Source organism: Mus pahari, chromosome 12, assembly GCF_900095145.1.
Source record: "Mus pahari chromosome 12, PAHARI_EIJ_v1.1, whole genome shotgun sequence".
NCBI classification, from domain to species: domain Eukaryota; kingdom Metazoa; phylum Chordata; class Mammalia; order Rodentia; family Muridae; genus Mus; species Mus pahari.
In genome coordinates this window covers 73,090,179-73,106,380 of record NC_034601.1, presented here as the reverse complement: position 1 = coordinate 73,106,380, position 16,202 = coordinate 73,090,179, and the positions used below count along the sequence as shown (strand labels likewise).

Below are 16,202 nucleotides of genomic sequence, written 5' to 3'. Positions count from 1 at the left end.
TGAGCCACCATGTGGTTGCTGGGATTTGAACTCTGGACCTTCGGAAGAACAGTCGGGTGCTCTTACCCGCTGAGCCATCTCACCAGTCCCTACACTGAGTTTTTGCCTTTCTATGTTTGATCACATATAAACTCTGCTGCCAAGTCTGCCACACACAACACATAGCTTTAGAAAATGACTCTTTATGCTTGCCTGTGTGTTTGTCCACTTCTCCTGGTTTTGTCGTTTTTGTTTGGTTTGAATTTTGTTTTGTTTTTGTTTGTTTAGATGTAGTCAGGCTTTCCAGGTCGGTTTTGGAAGTATTATGAGACTCTGGTGCCCTTCAAGTCCTGATTATTCTGCATCTTTCCTCCAGGTGTTGAAATTACAGGCACATGGCCTCATGGCAAGCCTTGTGACTTTAACTTGCTATCTTATTAAAACCAACAAGGGAACAGGATTTGACCCAAAGACCAGAGTTCAGCAAAGGTGCACCTAAGTTTAGGCTTTAGAATTGTTTGAATTTTGAAGTGAAATTTGCATCATCTTGTGTTGTTGTTTGCATATTTGTTTCTTAGAATCAGATTGCTGATGTGTTGCCCAGACTGTCTTAAAAAAATCACAACCTTCCTGGGTGATCTTTCTGAGTGCTGGGCACACTGGCCTCTAGTACCTTGCCTGACGCTTAGTTTCTGTTACTATAATACAGAAGCTGCATAGCTGTAAAACTAGAAGTATTTTTAGAACATATAACTTAGAGAGTTACCAAAATACTAACTGTCGGGGATGGTGGTGACTTCCTCGTTGTGGTACAACCAGCTGACCGCAGGCGCGGGGGAACTGCTCACTCTGCAAACCACTTCTGCATCCTCTCCTTGCTTGAACTCTTGAGGGGATACCACTTCTCTGAAGGTGAGTTTTTCTGTGTCAAGAAAATAAAACCACTGGTAAAAGATTTATCGCTTACTTAACTCAACACACTGCCATCTATGATTGCTAGTGTAGTGAGGATCTAGACATTTAAGAACTTTATAAAGAGTGATCTCAGGGTTCTTAACACACTGCCAGTGGACACCAAGAACATGGTTTTGCCTGTATTTTCTTAAGCTTGCTTGCTTTCTTTCTTTTTCTTTCTTTCTTTCTTTCTTTCTTTCTTTCTTTCTTTCTTTCTTTCTTTCTTTCTTTCTTTTTCTTTTCTTTTCTTTTCTTTTCTTTCTTTCTTTCTTTCTTTCTCTTTTCTTTTCTTTCTTTCTTTCTTTCTTTCTTTTTCTTTTATTTCTTTCTTTCTTTTTTCTTTCTTTTTTTTTTTTTAAGTAAAATGCATTTACCTAATATACTGTCTTGGAAGCTGAAAGCTCAACACTAAGCTGTCCCAATAGTTTGTTTTGGAGCACCCACTCTTTTCAATGCATTCCAAGTATGGAGAAGAGTTCAAGGTTGAGCATCAAAACAGGAAGCCAGGAGTCTAGAAATTCCACCATTCTGTCTGAGAACAGAGTCCTCAGTCTTTAAGTCTTCAACCCCATATACACTTCAAACTGAGGTCTAAGCTTTCCATCCTCAATACTTGGGGAGAAACTGGTATCTGAGGCATAGCCAGAGCATTGGGTGACAAATATTTTAATTTTAGCAGAGTGGAGATGGTAGCTGAAAAAAAAGTGGATCCCAAGTTTGTCTTTGCTTTTACATCATGGCCTACAGAACTTTGTCACAAATAAAATCATGTATGTAATGCGATATTATAATTGAAGAGAAATCACAGAGGGGAGCAGAGGGGCTAGTGAGTGAGTGGGTGGAAACTGAATGATTCGAGAGTTATGAGTATGGCGGAGATGTGTCTGGCACAATTGTGTACTTGCGTCCAAGTGTCATTGTATCACAGTGCCATGCACAATAAGCATATATGATGGACATTAAGATATTATCTATTGTGGTATTTGCTGACCTGTAATTTAACTTCCCACTTCAACTCTGAATTCTCTAAACTGCCTCCTATATTTATTTTCTATGAATTTCTATTGTCTGTATATATAACAACTATAAATTTATATTGTTCATAGTATAAGACTTAGAACAATATGGATCATATATCAAAAAGTGTCTTGTCTTAATGAATCAGTACAGATTCAAACACTTTTTAATATTTTAATATAAAATATATACATATATATTTATGTTCACTTTCATCCTATAATCACTGTTCACACTCATCCCTGTACCCTGACATGCAGATCCTCCCCCCAATTCAACCCACTCACAAAACCTTTGACCCAAAATGTGTCTTGCCCACAACATGTGCAGGTACAAAGATAGAGCAGAAACTGAGGGAATAGCCAACCAATGGCTGGCCCAAATTAACATCCATCCAAAGGGCAAGCACTGACCCCTGACACTACTAATGATACTTATTTATGCTTGTGGACAGGAGCCTAGTACAACTGTCCTCTGAGATGCTCCATCCAACAGCCAAAGCAGAGATGAAGAAACCTACAGCCGAACATTAGATGGCACTGAAAGTCCTATGTAAGAGGTGGGAGTGGATTGAGCACCCAAAGAGGACAAGGAATCCACAGAAAAACCAACAGAGTCAACTAACTTGGACTCTTGGGAGCTTCCAGAGAATGAATCGCCAACCAAAGAGCTAGCAGGAACTGGACCTATGTCTCTCACACATAACTACCAGATGAAGAGCTTGATCTTCGTGCTATTCTCAAAACAACTGTAGTGAGGGCTGTCCCTGAATCTGTTCCCCACTTGTGGACCTGGTCTCCCTAACTCAGCAGCCTTATCTGGTCTCAGGGAGAGAGGATGTAATTAGTCCTACAGTAACATGATAGGCAATGTGTGTGTGTGTGTGTGTGTGTGTGTGTGTGAATGTGGGGGGTATGGTGCAAGAACAAGGAGAGTGGTGATACTCAGAGGGGGGATCCCGCTTCTCAGAGCAGAGAAGAAGGGGAAAGAAAATAGAAATAGGAGGTGGATGGAGTGAAAGAACTGGATTGGAGAGAGGACAAGGAGGGGAGCCAGGTTGTGGGGGCTGGGCTGGGGTAAGATCAAGTGTAGGGAGATCTAGGGAGAGAGAACAGAACTTGTTGAAAGGCCAATCTCTAGGATATTTGAGAGAGACCTGGGATAAAGAGAGGCTCTAGGATGTTTATGGGGATGACTCTAGTTGAGACTCCTAGCAGTGGGGCATATGGATCCTGAAGTGGACACAGCAAAGATTGTTTTTTCCACAAAACTATTAAATGTTTTTGCAGCAAAATTAATTCAAATTTAGTTTAGTAAATAAATCACAAAGGATTTTATGCATAATTTAAAAAGTTATAAAAACTCTTTTAAAAAATTATGCTATAAATTATTAACTAAATTAAAAAAAAAAATCAGACCAACCACCATAGGAAAGGAAATATCTTTTCCTGAAAATTTTAACGTGACAGAATAGAGGTAGCCAAAGATGAAGACCTTCCATAGGGAAAGTTTATTTTAGTTTTTAATACATCTTATTTTCATAGTGATAAAAAATCAAAATTATAGAGAGTGAGACATTTCTGATTTAAACATATGGGCTTCAATTCCCTCAAATTTATTACACAGTGACAGTTTTTATTAAGTATATGTTAATGTGTTTGAATCCTTTGTAATGAAACTGCTGTTTCAATGACCCAAAACATAAATGCACAACTTACGGTAAATTTCCAACACTACTGTAGCTTCTTGTGTCTGTCCTTTGGCATCTGTCGCTTGACAGCGATATATCCCTGCATCTTCTATGTTTGCGTTGTAGATGGTGAGTCGCGACCTGACACCCTCCTTCTGTAGCATAACCCTCTGCGTTGAAATGATCTTCTCTCCTTGAGGGTTATACCAGTCTATACTCTCAGGCTCACCAATGGCTGCAGAGAGGAAAACAAATGTTTGAAAATCAATTTTGAATGTTTGTTTTCACAGTGGCATTTGCTATTACGTAACAATTTCACCATTTTAGAAAAAAGAGTGTAAATAGAAGCCTGAAAATCTGAAACTTGTACAAAACTGAAAGTAAACACAAATGTTAAGACAAATGTTCATCTTTGTTTAAGCAACATTAAGGACTCCGTCTGGTCCATGTAAGCATTCTTCAGACATTTCGTCTGAATATATGACTAGAAATTAAGCTGCGAGAATTGAAACATAACAGTCATAATACATGTGTTATTATTGCACAAAATGTTAAAAGTGCCTTAGGCAGATACAACCCAACTGATAGATATTTCTAAAGAGAAAGAAAATGCTAAGATGATTTCATAAGCTCCGTTCTCATTGCTAAGGCCAAGAAGTACCAACAGTGTTGGCATAAATAAGTAACTGCTTATAAACATGTAAGAATCTTGTAAAATAGTCTTTGGCCATTGATATTTCTAAATTTTGAGCTAATTTTCCAAATTGTTCAAGTTGTACAGAAAAGGCTAATTGCCTTAAAAAGAATCCTAATGTGTTTTCCCAATGGAAATGAGTTATTCTGTCGTATTAACCTAAAATTATTAACTATTTAATCATATAACAATTAGAATACATACAAATAGCACTAATGGTGCTTAGCAATTCCAACCAAAAGATTACAGCATAAACATTAATGTTTCAGAATCTAGGTCATTAACCACTTTATAAAAACGGAAGCTTCCTGCATTTGTTTTCATTTAAAAACAAGGATTTCATCTGATTCCTAAAGAGGCTATCTAAGATCATAATATGTATTCCCTCAAAAGGAATGGGCAAATATATAAAGACAACAGCAACAGACCTCTGAAGAAAGTCACTCATTCTTATCTTACTAATATGAAACTGTTCATAAATATATTTCTCTGCAAAATAATGTAGATGGATCCAAGGAATAAAAAATTTGTCTTATATATGTTATAGATATTTATGGCAATCTATATTTACATTATTTTACTATATTCAGAAAGAGATACAAACTAAAAATAGCCTCCTAAGTTACTTTATCACTGAATGAATAATTTTGAATATTCATATATAAAGGCTTATGATTGGGATAGAGAGATAGCTCAGTGGTTAGGAACACTGATGGCTTTTCCAGAGGTCCCTGAGTTCAATTCTCTGTAATCACATGGTGATTCAGGACTACCTGTAAAGAGATCTGATGCCTTCATCTGTCATGTAGACATTCACGCAGACAGAGCAATCATATCTGAGTAAATAAAAGTTATTTTTATTGCTTATGTTCATAAGTGTGAATATGCTTAATATGAGTAGAGAAATGGTGTGTTCATTTGAGATATCTATAATAAAGTAAAATAAAGATTTCCTATCAAGTACATCAGGGCTATCTGAAAATTTTTGTCTTCTAATGAAATGGAAAGGGAATCAAATAATCTTGTACAGATCATGTAATATACTGTTTAAATATCACATTTTTTCCAAAACTGTTTCTGAAGTAAAAAATTATTTTATAACATACACACACACACATACACACACACACACATATATATATATATCAAACACATGTATCTTATTTAGTCATGTACTCCTTCATGCATTAGAATTATGCAGTGTCATATATAATTTATTCATTACTTATAGCCAACAACATTCAGTTTTAGAGTTCAAATTAATCCTAGTATGGCTATTTAAATAGAAACAATATTTAAATAATAGAAAATTCTAAGGTCCAGATTATATTTTATAATGTAATTTTATAAAAATTAGCTACTTTGATATCAAATAAGTAAATCATACATTACATAATGCCAATACTTAACCATCATCAACATTTTCTTTTTTCTTTATTTTTTTTCTTTGTTTTTTCAAGACAGGGTTTCTCTGTATAGCCCTGGCTGTCCTGGAACTCATTTTGTAGACCAGGCTGGCCTTGAACTCAGAAATCTGCCTGCCTCTGCCTCCAACATTTTCTAATCATATAACAAATAAAATGTTATTTTTAGTGACATCAGTTTTAACTACATAAATTTATCCAACATCCTTTATAAACTTTGCAAGCACAAGGGGTATTATCTGAGTACATACCTGTACATGTGAAGAATTTAGATTCACCCACGCTAAGCTCTACTTTGCTAAGTGAAATTGTCACTTGAAGAAGAGCTGAAAAACAATATTTGAGTAACAGTTAATTTGGGGTTAATTGTGAATTTTTCATTATTCACTTTGTAAAAAATGTAAATTTTATAAATACATTTTAACAATGTTATACATTACAGTAGTATGTATTTGCTAACATTCTATACATAGCATTTACTTATATTTATTCATTAAGTTTCTGTTAGGGATATAATGGATTGAATCATATTTAGCTATCATATAGATCTTACTTGATTAGCCATATTGTGCATTATGTAAAGGAAAGTTCCACCCACCAGTCAGACTTTTCATCAAATCAAATCTTAGATCATTTTAACAAAATATGTAAGTAAGCTGTTTTACTAAATCCTTACAAAAGAACCAAATGCAGGAAATGGCACCTTATTCAGGGTAATTGTATGAAAAGAAATATTCATAAGTACCTCTAATATTATTAGAGACACTGATCAAGTGTTTTCAATCTTAAATACTTATTTGCAAGTTTGAAATTAAAATAGTGGAAATTCTAGAATTTTAGAAGACCATCAAAATGTTACTCTCATAAAAATTGTCAGACCTATATCTAATGAAGGGAAAGACTACATAGTAAAATCATTCTATGAAATCTATACTCCCCTCCTCTTAGAATTTGATAGGAAAGCATTTAATAAGGTAACATGAGTGCAAGGAGTAAATAGAAAAACTACTGAAGTCTGTGCCAGGACTTAGGAATCAGAGTTTACAAAGGCTTCTTCCTCCTGCACACAACTGCAGTAACTTAGGGCCCATGTTAGTATTGTGTACATTGGTGGTCCATAAAACACACAACAGGAAACCCGAGTAACATCCACTCTACATGCCTGAAGAAGATAGAGACATCTATACTCCAATAAACAGAGGCAACAAGTAGATTTGCCTCTTCTGAGCATGGTGCTTATATCCACAAGAATTCTTCACAATGAGGCTCATGATTTTAATTATTATCTGCATTCTCAGGAAAAAGCCAAAGAAGATAGTAGCCAAACTAGAATGGCAAGAATGGCTAAGGTCAGCTGTGGTAGCATAAATGCCCTTGTATGGCTCACAGTACAGCCTAGACTTCTGATTTTTTTTTTTTTTTTTTTTATAAATGAGGTTCTATTCAGTATCATCATGGGCTGACATTAAAAGAAAAATAATAGTGTAAGAAACAACGAATAGCAGCTGAGACAACAAGAAATATATATTTTAGACTGGGTTGCAAACATAACTCTTCTGAAATACTTAAAAAATGAAATGTATACTCAAAACATTTCAACAATCTAGAAGAGAGGACTTGAATATTTTTCTGTCACGAGTAAATCAATGTTGATAAAATAGGCTTGCTTAATATGAGCATTAAATAAGTTTCATGTATATTCAATAATCACATGAGATCCAAATACGCTTTGGATTATATGAACTCTAATCTATATAGCGCCTTATGTCCCTCTTGAGGCTAGTGACTCGAATGGTTGTTGTTCCTTTTGAAACTGCATCTTACGTGGAATACGATGGTCACTAGATGGGGACTTTGAAGTCTTGTTTTGTTTATCCTGATTCAAGGAAGAGGTACAGAAGATCAGGGAGTGAGTTAGGACTAACATGAACAGGCAGGCAGTAGACAAATAGGAAATCTCTCCTCTGCAGAGCTGCCTGCATGTGATAGAACACATGAATTGGAGTCAGATGGTCTCTCTGGGGTGCAACCCCTGTCTCAGATATTGTTGCTTAAGTGTGGGAAACTGCAGACAGGAACTAGAGTCTAAGAAGAATGCCTTTCAAGGCCAAACAAGGCCACAACGGTGAGAGAGAGCCAAAGAGGACCTCAGATAAGGGGTCATATATGCTGTAGATCACTCTGTCTTCTGTGCTGTTTCTAACCATTGAATGATCAACAATGGGAAAAATAAAAACAACAACAACAACAACAACAACAACAACAACAACAACAAAAACATTCATTCTTGAAGTGAAACCAGAGTCTTGCATTTCTGTCTACTGCTACCCACCTTATCAGGTTCCTGTGATATCTACAGATTTTATGGTTGTGACGCAAAAGTAAGAAAAATGTATGAAAAGTAAATGTGGGAGAAAATGGTGTTACGCAAATTGCTTATGAAGAGCCTATACCCCCAGGACTCTGCCCCTTTGAGTTCAAACCTTTTCCCAGCTCTCTAGCTCAGTTTCATTCCCAGGAGTAATTCTCTTCCTCTTAATAAACTGCCTCTATTTCTATCAGTATCCATGAGTTACTGTCCTAATTCCTTGTTCAAAAAAAAAAAAAAAAAAAAAGAGCCCAGAGCTATCAGCAAGTGCTCTGTGATTCATGCTGGGAATAACTGGTGATCTGGCAGTCAGAAGGTACAATTGGTTGGTGTCTATCATCTCTGAACTTTAACTCAATGGAAGATGAAGTGCTTGCAGACTTCTCTCTATCCCACAAAAGGAGCAAGCAACCTGCACTATTTCTTCTTGCCTTTCCCTCTCCTTTTCACGGGCCACAAACCACTCTGAAATGGTGGCCAAGATATTGTGGAAGGCTTCGGGATAGCATGATGGTTAGGTAACAGCTATAGACCTCCTAAAAGTAACTAAGTCAGTAAAAGTCAGACAAGCCCTAAAGAGTAGGACACTTTGCTGAAGCTACACTGAGCTTAGTCTAAGGATTCCTAAGGCAGACTTTGGTAAGAAAGAGATCTGCAATTAGTCAGATCTTATGGAAACATATTGGAAGGCAATTTTCATTAGTGTAGAATTTGTATTCCTCCTTCCCCTATAATTAACATAAAAACACACATTTTAATTGTTTTTGGACTCCCAGCTCTGATTCATGGTCGAATATTGTAATTAGTTTTGTCCTGAGGCTATATATCTTTAAAACAAGCTCTGTGGGATGATTGGTAAAAATATGTGATTCTGCATCCAGACCTATTTCATAAAAAAATCAAGAAAAATAATTTGATATGCCTTCTATATCAGGTCTTCAAGGCTGTCCACAAAGATATGCAGCTAAAGTAGATATACAAACACATAGAAGGATACCTTTGAACAAATAAACATTAGGAAATGGAACTTCGCTAAAATATTTCTTCTTCCACAACAAAGCCCTGCCACTCTCCAAGTTCTCACATCCACCCAGGTTATCAGAAATAAGAAAGCACAGACTTAGGGGTCACACGAGGAATAGAGCTTCATGACAGCCATCCGTGATTGTTTTAACAGCACTATGGCTAAGGCGTGTGAAATCACTAGATTCCACGTCTCCCTTTGTATCACAGCAATGTATGGAGAATCAGAAAGCTTCTTTGATTAACCATCTTAAGTTACTAATAATTTTATAACATTGGTTTATGGTATTAAAAGGAAGGTCTATACTAACTCCTGACCATGTGCAATGCTCTGTAGAAAAAAAGAAAAAGAAAAGAAAAGAAAAAAAAGAAAGGAAAGGAAAGGTAAAGAAGAAAAGAAAAGAAAGAAAAGAAAAGAACAAAGAAAGAAAGAGAAAGAGGAGGGCAAAGTTTAAAAGCATGCTGACAAATCATTGGCTTAAAGTGATGTCCATTTACCTAATATCCAGGTCCTCCTATGTCAACAACCCACGTTGATATAATACTACAACAGGGACTCAGTAATGTGGGATGAGGATAGAAATGTCATTACAATAAAACAAATTTGTGTTAAGGAACCTCTTATTCTTTCAAGTCATTGGGTAACAAAGAAAAGAGGGAAAATCTTTCCTAATTCACAACAGGCTAATTGGGACTTGGAGGAAATTCAGAACTTAAATCCTTCATCCTCTCCATCCCCCCAAAAAATGTTTTCTGAGTCAAAGTTTTACTCTGTGAGAGATATAAAAGTGGCATATGAGCCATAGGAACGCAATGATTCAGATGTTTAACATTGTCAACTTGGTTATCACCAACTAAGATCTGAGGTAAGAAAATTACCACCTCCAGTAGATAGGCAAGGCCCCCAGTTGAAGGATGGGGTTACCCATCCATTTCAGAGTTTTTAACCCAGAAATGACAGGGACAAAATTGGAGCAGAGACTGAAGGGAGAGCCATCTGGGACCTCTCCACCTGGGGATCTATCCTGTCTGCAGATACCAAACCCAGACACTATTGCTGATGTCAACAGGCACTTACTGACAGGAACCTAGTATGGCTGTTCCTTGGAAGGTTTTGCAGCAACTGACCGATGCAGATGTGGATGCCTAGAGCCAACCATTTGACTGAGGTCGGGGACCCCATTTGGGGAGCTGGTAGAAGGACTGGAGGAGCAGAGGAGGGTTGCAACCCCTTAGGAGGAGCAATGTTGACTGGCAGGAGCACCCAGTGTTCCCAGGGTCTAGACCACCAACCAAGGAGTGTACAGGAAGGGATTCAGGACTCCAGATATATATGTAACAGAGGATGACCTTGCCTGACATCAATGGGAGGGAAGGCCCTTGGTCCTGTGGAGGTTTGATGCCCCAGCATAGGGGGATATTGGAGCAGTAGGGTGGGAGAGTGTAGGTGGGTGGGGGAGCACCCTCATAGAGGCAAAGGGTAAGAGGGAAGAGGGCTGGTATGATTTGGGGTTTGTGGGAAGGGAGTTATCATTTGAGATGCAAAGGACAGAAATGATTTAAAAAATAAAAATGAAAATAAAAGAAAATTACAAAGAGAAAAAATATTCGACAGGGAACCAAAACTTGTGGCTACAGCTTTAGAAACACACCAAAAGGAAAGGCCTTGCCGCCATGCAATTCCAATGATTCTCAGAGACCAAAAATGAAATCCCAGCTTTGCTTCAAGTGTGAAGTTCCTGGACCACCACACATATACAAATTGACGAAATGCCATCTGGATCTGTACTCTTTTAAAAATCTGGGTTTCCAAGGTTTAAATTCTGTCCAAACTAAAATTGAAAGCAGAAAGTCATTTTATATATGCTTATCGAAATCCCATACAGTATGTTCTAATCCTCCTCTCTACCTCCCTTTATTTCCCCACCTCCTCACCATCTAAGGCCTTTTTTCTCTCCTAGGGGAGGGGAGAAACCAAGGAGAGAAAGATCAAATAAAAATAACATAAAATAAGAAACCACAGAAACATACATGCATTCATAAAAATACAAAATCACAAACCATAAAATCAAATAAAAGGTTAGAAGATTTAAAATGTAAAAACATAGCAGTATGATAAAAAAAAAATCTAAAACTACCATGGAATGCATTTTGTGGTGGCCATCAACTGCTGATATAGAACCTATACTTAAGTGTGCTTTTCATAGCCAGAGAGATTCCAGAGAGAACCAAGAGATCCACTCCCCTGGGTTCTTACAATCTTCCTCCTCTACTGCAAAAACACCTGAGTGTCCAGTACATGAAGACAACATTCTGCTTAGGAACAAGTGTTCCAAAGTCACTCTCTACACACTGTCCACTTGAAGGTTTCTGTAATAATTACCAACTACTGAAAAAAGGAATCTTCTCGCATTATTGCTGAATTCACACACATGCCACACACACACACACACACACACACACAAAGAGATATAGCAGAATTTCCCCAATAGTCATTTTATTGCTGTGTTCCTTTAGCAGAACAATATTTGGTTCTTCCATAGGCTCATGGCTTATCGAGACTCTAGTTCTTGGCCACCTGAGTAGTATAAGTCACGTATTTCCTCTCATGGAGTGTGTATTAATTCTAATAAGTGATTGACTATTACCACAACATATGTGCCACAATTGTACCAATGTATCAGACAGGCAGATCCCCTTTGTAGATCACAGGATTTGTAGCTGGGTTGGTGGTTCCCTTTCACCTTTTATTTATCATTTACTATATTTTCCATTACTATAAATGTAAGTCACTAGTCTGTAGTTAGTAATCAGTAGTCAGTACTTAGTAGTCAGTAGGGGTGAAGCGTTTCATTCAGTACCAGCTCAACTTTTCTCTGTTATAATGATATTGATAAATGTTTTGTTCAGCAATAATATCTTAGCCTCAGTGTATAGAGCAGCAGCCAATAGCCACAATAAGCCCTTGGTGAAGAACACAATTATATATAACCCATTCTCCATTCTGGGCATGGGAAGATTCATGAGGAGCATAATTCTCCGCCTAGAAGTCATTATGTGTCGGTAATTCTTTGTCTAGAAATATACTCTCTTTCACCTTAACATGTCAACAGACATTTACACTGTTCTTGTCTTGTATATGAAGTCATTTCTCAGAGAGACTGTTTCACAGTGTTCTTGCCATATTTCTGTCTCCTCTACTGTTGTTTGCCTGAACTAGAGATGCAGGTTTTTTGTTTGTATATTTGTTTGTTTGTTTTTTGGTATTAGTTCATGGGATCAAACCTTCATTATGAAGCTCTACAAGTAGGTTTCTTCTGGATAAGGATGACAATAATTTTTAGGGCTTATAATAAATTTAATTTTGACTACACCTTTTATATTAGTATTGTACAATTGCTCTCTTTCAAGATACAAAAGGGTTTCAAATGGAAAATATGATGCAATGTTTCTAGCAGTCTTCTGCTATGTAAAAACAAAGTGTCCTCTTGAACAAATGGTAAAGTAGGGGAACAACCCAGTGGGTCATCTTAGACAGGAGCTATTCCCTTCATCATCATATAAGAGATTGTAGAAGAAAAGGTTATCACCATTAACCCACTGTCAATAATTATGGGAGCATATCACTCCATGGAAGCTGTGACAGAAGAGGAGGGCAGGGGAAGGACGCCATTAGAATGACATATGAATGTAGTTAGGTCTTATCTTAGGTTAGCAACATAGTAGTAATAGGTTCCTGTATTGGCTAGTTTTGTGTCAACTTTACACAGCTGGAGTTATCACAGAGAAAGGAGCTTTAGTTGAGGAAATGTCTACATCAGATCCAGCTGTAAGGTATTTTCTCAATTAGTGATCAAGGGGAAATACCCCTTGTGGGTGGGACCAACCCTGGGCTGGTAGTCTTGGTTCTATAAGAGAGCAAGCTGAGCAAGCCAGGGGAAGCAAGCCAGTAAAGAACATCCCTCCATGGCCTCTGCATCAGCTCCTGCTTTCTGACNTGCTTGAGTTCCAGTCTTGAATCATTTGGTGATGAACAGCAGTATGGAAATGTAAGCTGAATAAACCCTTTCCTCCCCACCTTGCTTCTTGGTCATGATGCTGTGCAGGAATAGAAACCCTGACTAAGACAGTTCCCCTCCAAAAGCTGTGACTTCACTAGTCCTGAGTAGTTCACTAGATTTCCAGTTACAGGTATGATTTATCTCTTTTGGATTGTCCTTAAGTTAAATTACAGAGAAGGTTGTTAGAACCAGGGTTTGTTTGTGTCTTCTGCATCCTTTCAGATAGTGCCATGCTGGTTGTTCACACGCATCATAGCTCGTTGATGTTATTAATTCCCTCTTTTGCAATCTTGTATTGTGCATTCTGGTACCCTGAATGCTAATCCTGAAGGAGGAAGTTTTCAATTCTATCCAGGCTTAAGGGCTCCTGGTCTTTATGCATTGTTCACTTATCCTCATACCCAAAGAGAAGTGCCATTCCCATGCCTCATCAATGAATGTGATCTTTGAATCAACACCTACCACTATAGAAAAGTACAATGAATCAAAATGTACATTCGTGGAACCCAGTCCCAACATATGAATCTACAATACACTTCCTGCACATAAGATTCAGCGATATTTGTGTGAGAAGGGGGAGAAAGATTATAACAATTAGTTATCTGATACCAAAGGATCAGCACTAAATTCATATGCATTAAAATAACATTATATTGTGTGAACATGTTGATTTTTATATATCTAGGAATATATAACAAATACTATAGTAAAAGAAGTAAAGAAATTTTCAAGAGAGTAAGGTGTGGTCTTTGCGAAGTGTGGAGGGAGGAAAAGAAAGGGGAAATGATATAATTATACCATAATCTCAAAAGTTTTTAAAAGGTTAATTTTTAGAAGACTTATAAAGGAAGTCATTTGTTAAAATCTTGAATCTATACCCTTATCATAGCTACACCTTGGTGGTTTACCTGAAGAAGTCCTAGGACATTGTAACTAAAGCTATAGGACACATCCTGATGTAAGTTTAGAGAGTAGAGGGCTAAAAAAAGTAAACAGGTTTGGTGTGGCTTAGGAAGAGGAACAAATTTTATATTTAGAATTAAAGACAATTTGTATGATACTCATAAAATACCTAACATTATGCCTATGCTGAGAAAGTCATAAGAAACTCAGTGGATAAATTCACAAGGCAAATGCAAATAAATTTAAAGATAGCGTATTTATTCAGTCTATGACATGGTTACTCCTTATGATATGATCCTTTAACAAGGATAGAAAGAGAAATCAGGGGAATAGAAAGATGGAAAACATAGATTGGTGAAGAATGCATGAACTTTTGTACAGTCTTAGACAAGTTATGTCCAGATTAGCTCTAAACTGAAAAAGTTGTAAAGGTATATTAAAGGGATGACCAAATGGATTGGAGGCTTCCAAATGAAAATGAAAATTCATTTAAAAGGAAAGAGTAAAACTCAGTGAAATTGAGAATGTAATAAGAGGCACTCTGTAGTCAACAACAGAAAGCTCCAAATACCCAAGATACAATTCACATACCACATGAAGCTCAAGAAGAAGGAAGACCAAAGTGTGGATGCTTTGGTCCTTCTTAGAAGAGAGAACGAAATACTCACGGGAGCAAATATGGAAATAAAATGTAGAATAGAGACTGAAGGAAAGGTCATTCAGAGACTGTCCCACTTGGGGATCCATTCCATATACAGTCACCAAACGCAGGCACTCCTGTAGATGCCAAGAAGTGCATTCTGAAAGGAGCCTGAAATGGCTGTCTCCTGAGAGGCCCTGCCTGAGCCTTACAAATGTAGAAGCAGATGCTTGCAGCCAACCATTGAACTGAGCAATAGAGGAGTTAGTCAAAAGACTGTAGGAGCGAAGGGGTTTGCAACTCCATAGGAAGAACCACAATATCAACCAACCAGACCTCCCAGAGCTCCCCGGGACTAAGCCATCAACCAAGGAGTAAACATGGCTGCAGCTACAGATGTAGCAGAGGATGGCCTTGTCGTCTGTCCCAGTGAAGGGGGATTGAGGGCGGGGAGGTAGGAGTGGAGGAACACCCTCATAGAAGCAGGGGGAGGGAGGACAGGAAAAGGGGTTTCCAGGAGGGGGGCAACCAGGAAAAAGGATAACATTTGAAACGTAAGTAAAGAAAATATCCAATAAAAAAAGAGAAAGAGAGAGAGAGGTTTAAAGACACACAGAAGCAAATTAAAGTAGCGTCCTAATGGTGCTTACCTCTTTAGAATTAAGAGATTCTCCAGTGGCTCAGATGAGACTTTGGGGTTTTAAACAGGATTGAGGTCGTTAAGAACTGGATATATTATTAATGAGCAACATTGTATTATGAGAGAGCAGCCATGATTCGATATATTCTATGTAGGCCAGAGGTGGACTGTTATGGCTTAAATGTGAAATGACCACCTATGCCATAATGTTTGAATTAATTGAACCTCCAGTGTGAAAGACTGATGTGGAAGAATGTGGAACTAGAAAGTAGAGACTTGTAGAGAAAAGAGCAAGTCACTTTGTACCGACATTAGATTCGGGTAGCCTGGCTCCCGTTTTTGTCTATTTTCTGTTTCTGAGGAAGCACAGTGACCAGCTAAATCATTTCCTTGATGAAGATTTCTCCTCACCAGATTGCCCTGTATAGCTCCTAGAAATCTCACATACAACTCTAAGTTTCTTTTCCTAAATACAATTAGACAAGTATTTTGCCATCACAAGACAGAAATATATATGGTAATTGTCATATTTTGACTGAAATAAATGTAATCGAAACTACAAAGAAACGACACTATGATTTAAATGTACAATAAACACTTGGCTGTTTATATTTTAAAACCCATTTTCTTTGCTCCACTTTTTCAAATGATAAGGGTTTCCTTTGAACCGCCCTTTACAAAAAGCTTGAATGGAAGAGGGTGGAACAGGTTGCTGAGATTCACAAAGCTGAGCATGGGAGAAGAAATATAGTGAGCTTAGGAAGACTTAGGTATGGATGAGAGAGAGAAGGAGAGAGAGAGAGAGAGAG

At 37.5% G+C, this 16,202-nt stretch overlaps 1 protein-coding gene across 2 annotated transcripts in view; it reads right to left on the bottom strand.

Moving 5' to 3' along the window:
* Positions 1–16,202, bottom strand: part of Ncam2 (neural cell adhesion molecule 2) — a 419,526-nt gene that overhangs the window by 184,319 nt on the left and 219,005 nt on the right. For both annotated transcript variants that reach the window (XM_021209390.2, XM_021209391.2), the window contains exons 2-4: positions 6,010–6,084; positions 3,669–3,875; positions 758–901 (exon numbers count right to left, since the gene is read on the bottom strand). In XM_021209390.2, the coding sequence (XP_021065049.1) occupies positions 758–901; positions 3,669–3,875; positions 6,010–6,084 (426 nt within the window). The remainder of the gene's footprint in view (positions 1–757; positions 902–3,668; positions 3,876–6,009; positions 6,085–16,202) is intronic.